Raw genomic sequence first — 15,394 nt, forward strand, 5'->3', positions numbered from 1 at the left:
GATACATTGAATCAAAAAATGTCTCTTTACATATCACTAAGGCCTGACTAGGAGGGGTGTGCTAGTAGTGGGTGGAACTGCGAAGGAATTTCAGCATAATCATCCTCACTAAACTAACCACAAAGAGCAAAATTAAAAGCTATGTAGTCAGAGGTGTCAAAGCCCAAACGTTTCAGAAGATTGTTACATCTGCTTCTGCTTCTTTTTAAAAACTCCTTTCTGCATTCACTAAAGTTGACAAGTTTGGACTTGTGCATAGCTCTAAACCCACCTGTAACAGGTGCACCACCCTAATACAAGCCCAGCTGAGGAACTCCTACAAAGCTAGCGTGTGCCTTTGGGATCTGAGACTGCCCTGGGGAACTGTCAAGAGGCACCACATTGCTAATAGGTCGTGCATCTGGAAGCCCATCTTGCTGCGTCAGAGTAACCACTGATTGGCGATGGAGGAAATACTCCTGGACTATGTTGTTAGAAGGAGCGCAGAAGAGATTTTCTTTTTCTTTTTAAGGAGCTTTTCTCAAGGGGGATGCTAGGAAACAGCTCAAGATACCTTTGTTTCCTGATTCTAGCTCCTCATAATTGGGGGGGGGGATGTGTCCCACTAGGTGCCTCGGACATCTGGCCTCCTGCACTCTCCCAAAGCCCCTTCCCTCTCCATCCCTGCTCTGGGCATCAGGCTGATAGAGCAGAGTGAACCATCCCTGCTCTGCATGCCCCATTGGCTTCCATACTGGTCACATAGGAAGTGAATATACTACCTTAGGGCACACTATGCCTGCTGACTGCGCTAGTAAGGCAGTGGAAGAGCTTTCCGTTTCACCAGACTGTGACTTCTGAAGAAAGGCCGTTTGGGGGGGTTGTTCCCCCCCCAAAAAAAAATGTGAATTTGGTTAGATGCAAAAAAGAATTGAATTTTGCTCCCATCCCTACCAGAGAGAAAACTAGAAGGATTTTATTTTTTATTTTTTTAAGGTAGAAACTAAGGGAGAGAAAGCTTTGAGTTAGTGAAGCATCTTGGGGAATTGATCTCTTCAGAAATCTAATACAGGATTAGTAGTTCTGCTTTAGAAGCTGGTCATTCTTGTGTTTTTAGTATGCAGTACCTATTCTGATAAGCTTCATACAATTTTAGATAGAAATTATGTAGCAGGAAATGTAATTGGGGGACCTGCAACAGGAGGTGGTACAGACATAACAGATAAATTCCTGAGTTAATTCAGAGCCATTATAGCTCCACATTTTAATCCCCATGCCCTGCTATTTTGTTATATTGGGGAAAGACAGAGATGTGCATTCATTATTCCATTTCATTATCCAATGTGGAGTAATCCAGGGAGGCAGCTTTGTTACCAAATGTAGTAAAGACCTCACTGTAAGGGCACTTCTGTTTGTCCCATGATTTATCCTGTTTCCCCCTGATTTCTAGGCATGGATCTGATAGTTATTTGTTTTTTGGTTTTGTCCCACTCCTTTCCCCAGGAAGACCCAATGCTTACTGCTGAATTGGAACAAACATCAGTCTGCCAAAAAAAATACCCAATTTACATTTGTTCCAGTTCAGCAGTAAACATTAGCGGCAGGATGGGGGGGAAAACCTCTTGGACCCATGGTGAGAAATTAAGGGACAGGAGGAATTGTGGGTGAACCCTCGGAGCTGCTTTGCCAATCCTAATAGCCCCTCATGAAATAGGCAGATTTTTTTGAAAGTGTCCTATAAGTTGATAGACCCAAACACAGAAATATTACTGCATTCTGAGGTGTTAGACCTTACTTTGAAATAAACAACTGATTGGGAAAGGAAGTACATGCTTGATAGCTAGAAAAGTTCTGAGACAATGGAAAGCCGAGAGTGTGTTCTTTTGGAAGTAGTTTGCCTCCATCTAGACGTTTTAACAAGTCTACTACAAAGAAACCAAAGTCTCAAAAGTAAAACAACATTCAGACATCTGTCCGCTTAGTATCCAACATGGTGTAGAGAACAGAGTACTGATATTTCATATGTTTACTACAGAACAAACACACCTTTTATGTTTTTTCTGTCCTTTCAAACCTGTATGATGCATCCATGTTTTATCTATTTTAAAAGAGAGATTTTAAAAAGGCTGCTGCTGAAATCTGAAGCAGCAGCACTTTTAGAGCCAGACTACCAGCACACAGGACCTGGCCCTACAGTCCAAAAGGAACCAACATGACTGGGCCACACCAGCAGTTGCCGGAACATCTTTTCTTTATTTTTTAAAATCTTCGTACAGAGCTGATGCACTTCAGACAGCTCTGCCTTCCATCTTCATTTTCCCAGAGTGCCCCATGTGCAGCATTCCTACTTAGTTTTAACTTAGGTTGGGGTTTTTTTTGACATTGTGGAGGTTGTCACCACCAGTACCAGGTGACAGGGTGAAAGGCTGGACCAGGGAGCTGGAAAGGAATGAATGGCTTCCTCTTTTCCCTTTCCCAAATGTTTTTGCAGAGGTTGCCGTACACACTTGAGCCAGCATGCCTGGCAACCTTTATAAAACATTTTGGGAAGAATTTTAAAAAAGAGATCCAACTATTCCTTTCTCACTGTCTAGTAAGTCGGAGAGGGGGGGGGAACAGTAAGTGACCAGGCATCACATACCATGATGAGAAGGGAATGGGTTCCTTTTTTTATCTCCCACACACCAACGAAATTTTTCACAGAAGTTGGAGGAGAAAAAGAAACCTATTTGTTCCCTATCCAATACCAATGCCTGTTGAACGGTGAGAAGTCTCCAGAGTAATCTGGGAGGAAAAAGGAACATTAGTGGGCTCAAGTCTCAAGGGCTGTGTTCCTAGGAGCTTGGCATTGTGGAGCTCAATCATGGCAGCAGAAAAGGCTTGGCTGCACAACCGCAAAATTCTTTATTGGCCATAAAAGTGATACCCTACCTACCAGACCTCCATGCCTATTTCAGTAATTAGTGTTTGTGAGCTTTTCACTTCTACCCTGGAGTGGCACATTTCAGGTTTACCAACCCACGTGGAATTTATGAGGACTAGGTATGTTTATATATACAGTGCTACCTCGGTTTAAGAACAGTCCTGTTTAAGAACAATTCAGTTTATGAACTCTACAAAACCTGAAGTAGTGTCCCGGTTTGCGAACTTTACCTCAGACTTAGAACAGAATCCAAACGGTGGAAGGGCACTGGCGGTGGGAGGCCTCATTAGGGAAAGCGTGCCTCAGTTTAAGAATGGTTTCGGTTTAAGAACAGACTTCCAGAACGGATTAAGTTCGTAAACCGAGGTACCACTGTATGAATGCCTGTACATAGGATGCATTCATGAAGAAACTGACATCATATATATGATTGAGTATGGAAAACAGAATAAGGAAATGGGAGAAAGAAGCGATTCCCATATATGTAGGTGGTAAGCATGTTTATTAATTTTTTTGGCCGTCTGTAATGTAGGTGCAATAAAAAAAAGGGCTAACACAATTTCAGACAGGATTTCAGCAGGAAGTCACTGACTGAAAAGAAAGTAATAAGGCCACCTCATAACTTTTGCAGGTGCAAACAGTATGGAAAGTGGGTTCAAGTATAACCGCCCTGATGCTATAATGAGCACAAATCATCTTGAATGCACAATTAAATGGATGCATAGAAGGATCCTTAGTTATCAGTGACAAAAGCTTTGGTTGTTTCATGCATGGGGTATTGTGAATATCAAGGTGCTGATTAATCAAGTTTATGTATGCACATCAGTATTTATGCTCTCTTTTTTCTTTCCTGTCAGCTAATGTGCTGGAAGGAGACTCAATGGAGCAGGACGTGGAGAGCCCTGTTACAATCCATCCGCCTAAGTTGCCCAAACAAGCCAGGGAAGATCTGCCAAAGCACTTAAAAGAATGTACCAAGAGGAAAATCCAGAGGTATGTTAGGAAAGATGGAAAATGCAACGTCCACCACGGAAATGTGAGAGAGACTTATCGTTACCTGACTGACATCTTCACAACCTTGGTTGACCTCAAATGGAGATTCAACCTTTTTATTTTTGTCATGGTTTATACTGTGACGTGGCTTTTCTTTGGATTCATCTGGTGGCTAATTGCTTACATCCGAGGAGATTTGGAGCATATAGGGGACAAGAAATGGACCCCATGTGTCAGTAACCTCAATGGGTTTGTTTCCGCCTTTTTATTCTCCATAGAGACAGAAACCACCATTGGGTATGGTTTTCGGGTCATCACAGACAAATGTCCTGAAGGAATTATCCTGCTTTTAGTTCAGTCTGTTTTAGGATCTATAGTCAATGCTTTCATGGTTGGCTGCATGTTTGTGAAAATATCCCAGCCCAAGAAGAGGGCGGAAACCTTGGTGTTTTCTACCAATGCCGTAATTTCCATGCGAGACGGAAAGCTGTGTCTGATGTTCCGTGTTGGGGACCTTAGAAATTCACACATTGTGGAAGCGTCAATACGAGCCAAGTTGATCAAGTCAAAACAGACAAAGGAGGGGGAATTTATACCACTCAACCAGACAGATATTAATGTAGGTTATTATACAGGGGATGATCGTCTGTTTTTGGTTTCACCGCTGATCATCAGCCATGAAATAAATCAACAGAGTCCATTCTGGGAGATTTCCAAAGCTCAACTGCCCAAAGAGGAATTAGAAATTGTGGTCATCCTAGAAGGAATGGTGGAAGCAACAGGTAATGTTTTCTCAGGTTCAACTTTTTCATAACATGTTATTTTTTAAAGGTGCATAAGCATTATGAAAGAGGTAAGATATAATCAGAGAGAAAATACAAGATGCTAATCTTCTCCAGTTTTTTCCCAGTGAGTGTCTTCCGGCCTCCAAAAAAATGTAGGTTGAGCAAAAGGTTCAGTTTGGAATATTCATTCTTGAAAGGTGATGATGGAAGCAAGAAAAACAGCAACTCAGAGTAGGGTTTAGAGGGCACTGGATCTTTTTGAAGTTCCAAAGTAAATGGAGTGTGTGGTGGGGGAGAGAAAAAAGTTGCTTCTTTCTTCCCCAAGACCTGCAATCCACCCATCACTGTTTGATGCTCTGACTCATTGCCCGGTGAGGAAAATTCTAGGTGAGATTCAGGGCAGCAAATTAGCTTTCTTTGAGAACTGTTGTGCTAAATTATTTGCTGATGCCCACCTGGTGGTTCATTCTGCCAGGAAAAGAAAAGCATTGCTTTAACTTCACTTCATCACAGGAATCAGATACTCTTTTGCTATAGACTCTGCATTATTAAGTTTAGAATCCAAAGCATGCTCTGGTTAATTGCAAGCTCAGGTCAATTCAATATTCACATTTGGTTTAATCTTGGTTCAAAGAGAGAATCACATTTTCGGACATTTCCACATTTAGCTAGCCCCCCAAACACATATGGAAATCCCTAAATAGTAGATCCCAGATCCAGTTTCCAGCATGTCAAAGATGAAATATTTCCAATAGTATGCCTGAGAAGGGGGCTTTTTTGTTTGTTTAAAATGATTGTAAAGGTAATAATAATAATAATAATAATAATAATAATAATAATAATAAATAATATTTATACTCTGCCCATCTGGCTGGGTTTCCCCAGCCACTCCGGGCGGTTCCAATAATAATAATAATAATAATAATAATAATAATAATAATAATAATAATAGATAAAAACATCAAACATTAAAAACTTCCCTAAACAGAGCTGCCTTCAGTTGTCTTCTAAAAGTCAGATAGTTGTTTATTTCATTGAAATCTGATGGGAGGACTTTCCACAGGGCGGGCGCCTCAAAGTGAAGTCTCAGATAGCTGCTACCACTCAGAGTAGCAAATGGTTCTGGGCTAGATGGAAAATTCATATATTCATATTCTTCTGCAAGACAGTCTTCCATGTACATGCCCTCAAACTGTGGCACCCTGTGCTTTGGATTCCATAGGCTGATCCTTGGAGATGGGCCAGCAGGTAGATGGACTGTATGGCCTGATGGCTCCTTTCGAGTCTTGGCCCCGTAGGAACAGAAACCACAGTTGCAGTGGGGGATGCTGACTGAAAGCCCAGAGCAGATTTCTAAGCCATAGCCCTTCTCTTGCTCCCCAGACAGCCACCACATGTAGTTCATGTCATGCTTCCATTTCATGGCATTAAGAAAACACACGGGTGCCAAAACAATGAGAATGCTTCTTCTTCTTCTATTATTATTATTATTATTATTATTATTATTATTATTATTATTACTACTACTACTACTACTACTACTACTACTACAGTGGTACCTCGGGTTACATACGCTTCAGGTTACATACACTTCAGGTTACAGACTCCGCTAATCCAGAAATAGTGCTTCAGGTTTTAGAACTTTGCTTCAGGATGAGGACAGAAATCGTGCTCCGGCGGCGTGGCAGCAGCAGGAGGCCCCATTAGCTAAAGTGGTGCTTCAGGTTAAGAACAGTTTCAGGTTAAGTACGGACCTCCGGAACGAATTAAGTACTTAACCCGAGGTACCACTCTATTACTATTATTACTATTGTTGTTGTTACAGAATCACAACTGCCATCTTCAGGAAGAACTAGGCTAACTTTACCCCCTAGGGAAACTCAATTTGATGAGCCATACAGCCTACTGATTATGTCAGAGAAACAGGCGCATTCACAAACAAGAAAGAAAACCAAGTGACCAAAGTCATATAGGGAGAGGCTGGTCTGAATAGACTGATGGATCTGACACTGCAAAAACAGGAGGCACAGCCAGGGCCACTGCAAACTGTTCTCTCCAAATAAAAGACATTAATAGGCATTGGGAACCCAGAAGTGCGTTTCATCAAAAATTCATCAAGGCAGAGTGCAGGAGAATAATGGCACAAACCAGGTGTGTGCACAGTAAAAGGAAAGGCAGCCACAAACAAACCCTGCTAAATGTCAAGGCAAAGGCACAGGTGACCAGTCAAGATAGGCATATTGCAAATCCATGTTGCTTTGAGAACATTGGCAACAAGAAATAAAATACAATCCTAAATCTGTAGCTCAGAATTGTTGATGGTGATTACCATGAACTATAATGATGAATTGGAAATAATTCTTTGATGACTTACATAACATAAGACCTATAATAAAACTGGGAAGGCGTGAATAATAATCAAGTTTACAGCAAGATGTCCTATCCATTTAAATCATGCACAATTAAAGCAGATTAAGCAGACTAACAACCCAACCCCAACACCTTCACAAGTTATCCTGTGAAGTGGAATCTTACTACAGTTGTCTGCTTCTCTGTCTGTCTGTCTGTCTGTCAAAGGAAGGCAGTCTTCCAGGCCCTGCTGGTACTACTTACAAATAGTTCCATTTTTCAAAACAATAAAAATGCAAACTTGAAAAGAACACATTTATCTTTTGGACTGGCAACCCCACAGAGAGGTTCAGCTGGATAGTTCAGCTGGATAGTCTATCCTCCTAACTGTCTGGTTCAGTAAGGTTTGGCAGACTTTATTAGAGAGTAGTCTACCTTGAATATAATTGGAAGCCAAACTTTGGCTTAGCATGAATGAGCGAGCATGCACTGCTGGTGCACAGTGGGACAATCCTGGCCACTTTGTTCCTTTCCCACTCCTGTTGTTGCCATGCTACCAGGAGCTCAGTCATAGTTTGGGGTTCATGGTTTGTCTCATTCCAAACAAGCCACAAGCTGTAACCAAGGCTTCACAGCTCATGGTTTAGTTAGAATGAGACAAACCATGAGTTCAGACATAATGCTAAGTCAGACCATGGCTTAGCTCCCAGGCACACATGGCTTCAGTGAGAGGACTGCTTAGCATGTTCAAACTTGTGTGTTGCTTGTAACCAAATCAGCCCAATCAAGTTCAGAGTTGTGTGTTGCTTGTAACCAAATCAGCTCAATCAAGTAATCCAAGAGTGTAGTTTTTGTCATCAGCAACGGAACTGGAAGCTGATGTGTGTGCCTGCCATCCACCAACTAAAGCAATCAAGTTTCGTTGTGGTTCCACATGTGAGAATTTGAACCATGTGTAGCCACAGGGGGTTATGGACACTCTTTCCACCCTGCTTTCCGTACTATGTCCGTACTCTTTTTTAAAAAAACTGTATAAAAGTAATTTCTTTATAGCTAATCATCTAAATCTGTTTGAAATTTCATTTATGTTTCTGACAGATGAACAGCTCGAGCGTAATGTTTGTAGAAGGGTTTGTGGTTACATAAAAAGCATGCTCACCAGCTGTGGAAAATGTGTTTGGAAAGCAGTAAACTGTGCACACAGACCGTTATTTAGATACCAAATGAGGCCATCAAATAGATTGCCACCTTACAAAGCTGGCTCGACTTTTAACTATCTCCCTGTTGACTGATGGATTATTGTCCCTTTAACAGTGTGCTAATGAATGACTTCAGTTGTTCTCTACCATCAGAGCTATGTGTCCTCTGTGCTTTAAAAAGCCATAAGTTTTACATCAAGGTAACTCAAATTCTATAATCTGTATGCAGTTAAGCACAATTTCACATTTGCATAACGACCCCCTGAGGGTCATCTAGTTCAACCCCCTGCAATGCAGGAACTCTTAGCTAGATCATAGAATCATAGAATTATAGAGTGGGGAGCAAGAAGCTATGTAGAGCACTGAAACCCTTCCCAATGGATACTGAAATTCCCACAAATTTGGGAGGTTCCCCATACTGTGCCTATTTTCCTGCCAATAAAAACGAGAAACCTGCTCTTTTTAAAAAGGGAAAGTAGAGTCTCACAGTATACAAATATTCTGTACCAGGAGTAAGTTCACCTTTTTTCTGCACAGAAATGTAATGCAAATCTTATGATACCTCTCCCCACTAATAATTGCCCATCCTGGCACCCAACTTTTCCATCAGATCTATTCTAACTAAACTATAAAATCTTTGACAGACCTGACTTATCACATTATTATTTTTCATGGAATTAGATGTAAAGAACACCATTATTATGACTGGGTACAATGAATAGCAGTCTTAAAAACATAAAGTGTGGATGAAAAAACTTGTGGCTTGGCAGAGATTGTTGGACTACAACTCCCATCGTCCCCTGACTAATAGCTATGCTTGCTGGGGCTGATGGGAGCTGGAGTCCAACAACATCTGGAGGGACACTAGCTTCTCATCCCTGAATTCTAAACCAGTACTTAGGCTTGCGGCCCTCATGCTTCAGATCTGATCCTGTATTATCACTGTTTGAGGTATGTCTTTTTGTGGATCCTGTTACTTCAACATTCAGCGTTCTTTAGAATTTGAAGAACTGGCAGTGTTTATTTCAACTTTGTGACATGCCAAATAGCATAGCTATTGATTCCTAATACTGTGATATAAATGGCTTAACAACAGCGGCAGCAAGAAAAACAGCAACTTATCTTTCTCTTCCACCAAGGAACTTAAAGACAAGTTAATTTTGCTACCAAATATGAAGGTCATAAATACAGATATTCTGGTGAAAGCATCTGAATTAGAAATAGAAAGAAGAAGAAAAACTTCTACAATATATCCAGAGCAGCAGAATTTTCCACTGATTTAAGTATCAGGGTATTTAAACACTGCGTATCTGAAACCCAAACAGTGCAAGTGGAGTGAATTAATGTCAAAAGATTCAGGTCACTTTTTCAGAGGAACATTTTAAAGAAAGAAAATAAACTGTCATTTCAGAAGTGTGTGTTGATTATAAGTCCCCCAAAAAATTGACCTATGAAATTGCTAAGCAGAACACTGCTTCCCATCTGCTAAGATCTGGTCAGGTGGCTTCAATGCAGCCATCTGCACCTACAGATGAGCTTGCTCAGGTATACCAAGCATCTGGAAGGGTGGACATCTATTAATACGAACACTCCCCTACAGTAGCTTAAGAGAGCTGGTAGCATCCAGAACAGAATGTTTGGTGAGCTGAAGTGGACCTCCCTGGGAAAGGCAAGAGACCCACCATTTTGCCTATTACCAGCAGAGCAAAACAAAGCCCTGGAAGGAGAGGCAGAAGTAGACTCCTAGTTCTGAAGACTGGAAAGACATTCTTAGAATCTGACAGGGCATGTGCTGAAGAAAAGGTCTTTCCTGTAATGGAACAAAGGGGCTCATCCCTCCTCCCCAGCACCCATGAGATCAATCTTCCACTGCTATTTTGCCTGAGAGGCCAGCCCCGCTGGGTAGCACCCAACTCTGTGCCTGAGAGTATTTCCAAGGACATGGGGGCAGTTAATGTCGCTGTCTGTCCCACCATTTTGTATTTTCTTCCTATCTCTCTTCCCTTCCCCAGCTAAGCTGATTTAGGATTCTGCAGCCATTCCACTAGCATAACAGCAGCAATGCCGGGCACCATCAACAACATCTTTCTGGCACAAAGTTAAAAACGTATCTCTTCTCCCAGGCATTTGACAGATCATGACAAGTTGGTTGATGGCCCGCTGGATGAAATGTTCTTGCTGCTGAGGTCTTAGTTGTTTTTCTGCTGGGTTTGTTTGTGGCTCTTTGGAAAAGCTTTATTGAAATGTGTTGCTTTTTAGCTTTTAACGTTTTTGCAAATCACTTAAAGGCCTTTTTGATGTAAGCAACAAATAAGTCGAATAAATCATCATCATCATGTCCAGACCTAGTATACATTAAGCATAGGATTGCTTGGCCCAAGCAGAATACCTCAAAACACACACAAATTGTAGGTAGCCATGAAATAAAACAAAAAAGTAACAATGTGATAAAACCTCATTGAAATGTACTAGAATTTTATTCTGACTTAATGCCATCAGGAATTGTTTTCCCCCTCCACAAAACAAGGGGTTGCACTCTGTGTTTCAAACATATTTTGTTTCAGAGGTGAGCAGAACCCACTTTGTTTGACAATTTCTTTCAAAAAGCTTTTACTGCAGGTAAAAGATAATTGAGGTGTTTAAGAGCTAGAGCAAGACAGTAAGTTCTGATTGATTGTGACAGAGATTTGGCTCTGAGCTTTTCCTGATAGGCAGTGATGGATGCCAAAGTCCCATTAAGTTTATAGAAAGGAAAAACTTTATGTTTATATTTTATTTTATTTTGCGTAATCTCATTTAAATCTTATGGTCCATTTATACCCTGTAGATTTCCTTGGATTTGAAATGCGAATAATCAAATCAAATAACAAATCTGCCACTTATGTCAATGATAACATTTTCAATACCATTGCATCATAGCTATGGGTCCCCCTCCAAATTAAAAATAAAATTCTGGGATTTCAGATTTTTCACACTGCTACTTGCAGACTATTATATTGTTGCACACTACCCCAATCTCTCAGTAGTACAAAATTCCAGAGGTTCCAGGAGCTTACCCAGGGTTTGTGTTTCCTTTGGAATGAGGGATAGCAGAGACTGGGGCGTCTTTATGCTATGTGGTTTATTTACACATATATACAACTTGAGCCTACGATGGAGAGGTTCACAGCATTAATACCCCGAGAGGATCTTGCTTCTCCCAAAGCCACAGCCTTTGATTCCAGCAGAAATCAAGCATAGCTCTTATCTCACCTCTGCCCAGCCTGCAGCCTTGCTTCTATCTTCTAGTTCACATAACTCAAACTCTCAACTCTGGCCTTTGTCTTTCTAACTACCAGCAAATTGAAGGAGGGAGACTTATCCATTTGCTGTCATTTCCTTTGCTACTTAATGCTCCATAGTTAGAGGACCATTACCTCACCAGAAAGCTAGCCTGGCTATTCTAGGAATTGAATCCATTAAAAGGGGGCTCAATCATACAACCTATCCCTCCCCAAAACTCACAGCAGTGTGTGTGTGTGTGTGTGTGTGTGTGTGTGTGTGTGTCTTCATCTTCCTGACTTGTGTGGAAGGCGACTAGAATTTAAGTAAATCACAATCTAAGGAAGAGGAAGAAGAAACTTTTTCAGTGGATTATTGTCCCGCTGACTTAAGACATCTCAACTGCCTCATGGTCATGCTTGATAGAAATGTGTCCCTTTGCAGAACAAGTGGAGTGTGTGTGTGTGTGTGTGTGTGTGTGAGAGAGAGAGAGAGAGAGAGAGAGAGAGAGAGAGAGAGAGAGGTATTCATTCTCATTTTATAGCTTCTGGGCACCATTTTTATTTAGCCTAGCTGTAACTAGGCTCCCAGACTGTAGTGTGACAATGAATTAAGGCCTAGATTCATAGTTGGCAATACCTTCATAATAAGAACTCCAGACGTTCTGGAAGAGAATATTAAACGTGTTAGAAGCACAATCTTAAAAAAAATAAAAATTATAGTATTCCTTTTCCACCTACACAACATCCACCTTAATCATCTTACACCCACATAACTGGCTCGACTTCAATGACACTGTCTCCTCTGCTAGCTTAAGAAACTGTTATATATTTCCATGATAGCTGAAAATGAACAATTTTCAAGTCAAGTTGTTAAATTCTACATGCTTGGAACAGTGTGTGGGTGTTGTATGGATTGGCATAGAGGACTGAAGAAATCACCCCCCTCCTGGGTGCACACACACACACACACACACACACACACACACACTTCTGATGACAAGCTGCTTGTTTACGTATAGGCTTGAATAAAGGCTTTTACTGCATAGCAGTCTTTAGCTAAGAAAATTGTATGTAACATCAAGATCAATAGTTTCAAATGCAATTTAAAAGTTTAGTGGGATCAATAGGATGCCCCTGTCCCTGTGGATCCCTAGACAAAGATAAGCAAATGTGCCAAAGTTGGAACTCAGGCTCAGTAGTCCTGTTAACTTATGCCAGCTATGTTTGAAACGTAGAAGCAATCAGATGTGTTGGGCCAACAAAATGGTGACTTCCATTGACAGTGTTTCTTTCCAGGCCACTTCCATGTAATCTCTTTTGAACATTATCAGCACTGGGGTGGGAGTAACCACACTATGGTTACCAGAGTGTGAGGGGTATTTTAATGACTCCCAATCTGTTAACTTTAGTGGCTTGGATGCTGGGTTGCCCATCCATGAAGAGCGCCTTCTGTTTACAGAATGGTTCTAATCCACCGGAGGCTCCTATCTGTGGCATGGGAAAAGTGGTTTTTGCTAATTTCTCCTCCGTAGCACCACCATCCATGCTGTTCTGGGGGGGTTCCCTGGCCCTCTGGAGCAGATCTGCAGAAGAGAAAGGGGAAATTGGTAAATAGCACCTCCCCTCATTTGAACCAGAGCACAATTCCAGTCATAGAAACCTGGATTCCAAGTCATTGTCTTAATACCACCTGCCGCTGTTCTAATTGTATTTGTTTTTATTACACTGCTTATAGTCTATTGTTAACTAACTTGAAACATTCATCAAAAGGGAGAATATAAACCCTTAAATAAATAAATAGGCATTGAAGGTACAGTGGTACCTTGGTTTCCGAACAGCTTGGCTCCCGAACAAATCGGCTCCTGAACGCCACAGACCCGGAAGTAAGTGTTCCCGTTTGTGAACGTTTTTCAGAAGCCAAATGTCCGACGTGGCTTCCGCGGCTTCCGATTGAGTGCAGGAAGCTCCTGCAGCCAATCAGAAGCCATGCCTTGGTTTTCAAACTGTTTCGGGAGTCGAACGGACCCCCGGAATGGATTAAATTCGAGAACCAAGGTTCCACTGTTGTTGAGAGCCAATTGGTACCCGTTTGTTTGCAGAGTAAACCCAATAGTGTATTACTAAACAGTATGAAATGAAACTGGTGTTCTGATTATTTCTGCAGCAGAACTCATGACACAACTGACTAGAGTGATGTGTAGTATGGAACAAATCAATAGCATGCTATCATGTTGGAGTTTTTGTCCCTGATTTCTCACCGATAAGCTCTGTAAGTGGCATCAAAGCAACACATGAAACATTGCTACAATACTCAAAATTCACACAATTTGCTAATAAATGTTGAGCACACAACAATAACTGGAACATATGCAAAAAAAAAATTTTTGCAATCAAAAGTATGGGTAACTGTATCCATCATCTTAAGGAGGAGATCTTATAAGGCTGGTATTAAACCTTTCTCACTGCTTTGTTCACATAATCTCAGCAGACAGCACATCAGCATCTCATGGTAATTTGTTGTTCAGTTTCAGCATATGCTTATTATAGCCTGATCTGATCTATCCATCATTTCCTACTTATTCTCTTGCAACTACGTCTTAAGTGTCCCACTGCTTCTCTGAAGTCTGCTAATTGTCTCCTCCTTGCTGACAGTTAAATTTCCTTCACCACCCCTCAGATGGCAAAGGTAATTTTCATGTTATGATAATCAGTCCATGTCAATAACTACAGCGAAAGACCAAATAAGTTCTATGGTATAGTTCAGATTATAGGAAGTCATTATTTTAGCTAAACTGAATTTCCAAAAATTCTAGGTCTTTTTGTCCACTGAGGATTCCTGAAGTCCTGAAAGCACAATATCAGTAACAATGGAATCCAGTGCCAAAGTTCAGTGAAATTACATGGGATACAGAAAAAACTTCTATCTGTCTACATGCATCCATTAGCTATTTACTGTGACAACAGAAAATGTCTGTAATTATTCTAACTGCTAAGAGAGGAAACAGTTAACAATAGGATCATCCTGTGAAACTGATTGGCAGTTTCCTCTCATAAAGTGCAGATCCTCCTCCTCTTCCTCTTCCTCTTCCTCTTCTTCTTCTTCTTCTTCTTCTTCTTCTTCTTCTTCTTAAATCACACTGAGGAATTTTTAATCAAAGAACAACACTTTAATCAATTAACCACACCAATCAATTCATTAACTCTTGCAGCCCTTTTATTTTCACATAGTACTGACAGGATAATGTCAGGATAATGAAAAATAGACAAGTTCAGCCATGGGTTCAGAATGCCAACCCCTATATCAACACTTCCCAAATTAGCACTGCTTTGGCAACGATAATAAAAGCACAGAGAAAGATACTATGCAATTGCTTGACTTCTGTTGTCATTAAGAACAATGCTGTCTGGAGTTGGGTTGTGAGGCGCTCGCTTTCTTCAGAAAACAGAGGAATAGCATGGAAAGCACAATAAATACTAGCTAGCACCAAAAAAGGGGACAATGTTTTCTCTTATGCTTTCTCCGCTAAGTACCACTAATAACCGTCAAGTTCACTCTCCCAAGCCCTGCTCAGTTTGAGTGAGTGTTGCAGGTGGAAGTGCAGTCTCGTATACTCACCATTACATACATACGTCATATTATTTGTATGCAGCCTTTCCATAGGTACAACCAGTCCTTTTTTTCTTGGGGGCAGTGCAGGGATACACATACCCCTAAACATTTTGTGAATCTTTGTACTTTTGTCCATTTACTGTATTTATTTTTCCCAATTTGAACTATAAAATGGTGATTTTCTTGAGTCAAAATGAGAGTACCCCTAGACATTATTTTTTTTTTTTTAGAAAAAAAGCACTGGGCACAACCATGCACAAGGCGGCTTATAGCATGAAAAGATTTGCATTACA

The 15,394-nt window shown here is 40.9% G+C and overlaps 1 protein-coding gene and 1 long non-coding RNA gene across 4 annotated transcripts in view; one reads left to right on the top strand and one right to left on the bottom strand.

Annotated features, from left to right (window-relative positions):
• Positions 1-15,394, bottom strand: part of LOC310760414 — a 234,572-nt gene that overhangs the window by 200,610 nt on the left and 18,568 nt on the right. The gene's annotated exons all lie outside the window — the stretch shown is intronic.
• Positions 1-15,394, top strand: part of KCNJ6 (potassium inwardly rectifying channel subfamily J member 6) — a 102,233-nt gene that overhangs the window by 76,487 nt on the left and 10,352 nt on the right. For all 3 annotated transcript variants that reach the window (XM_083608793.1, XM_083608794.1, XM_083608795.1), the window contains one exon: positions 3,760-4,677. In XM_083608793.1, the coding sequence (XP_083464919.1) occupies positions 3,760-4,677 (918 nt within the window). The remainder of the gene's footprint in view (positions 1-3,759; positions 4,678-15,394) is intronic.

This window comes from Podarcis filfolensis (assembly GCF_964270895.1).
Source record: "Podarcis filfolensis genome assembly, chromosome: 4".
Classification (NCBI taxonomy): domain Eukaryota; kingdom Metazoa; phylum Chordata; class Lepidosauria; order Squamata; family Lacertidae; genus Podarcis; species Podarcis filfolensis.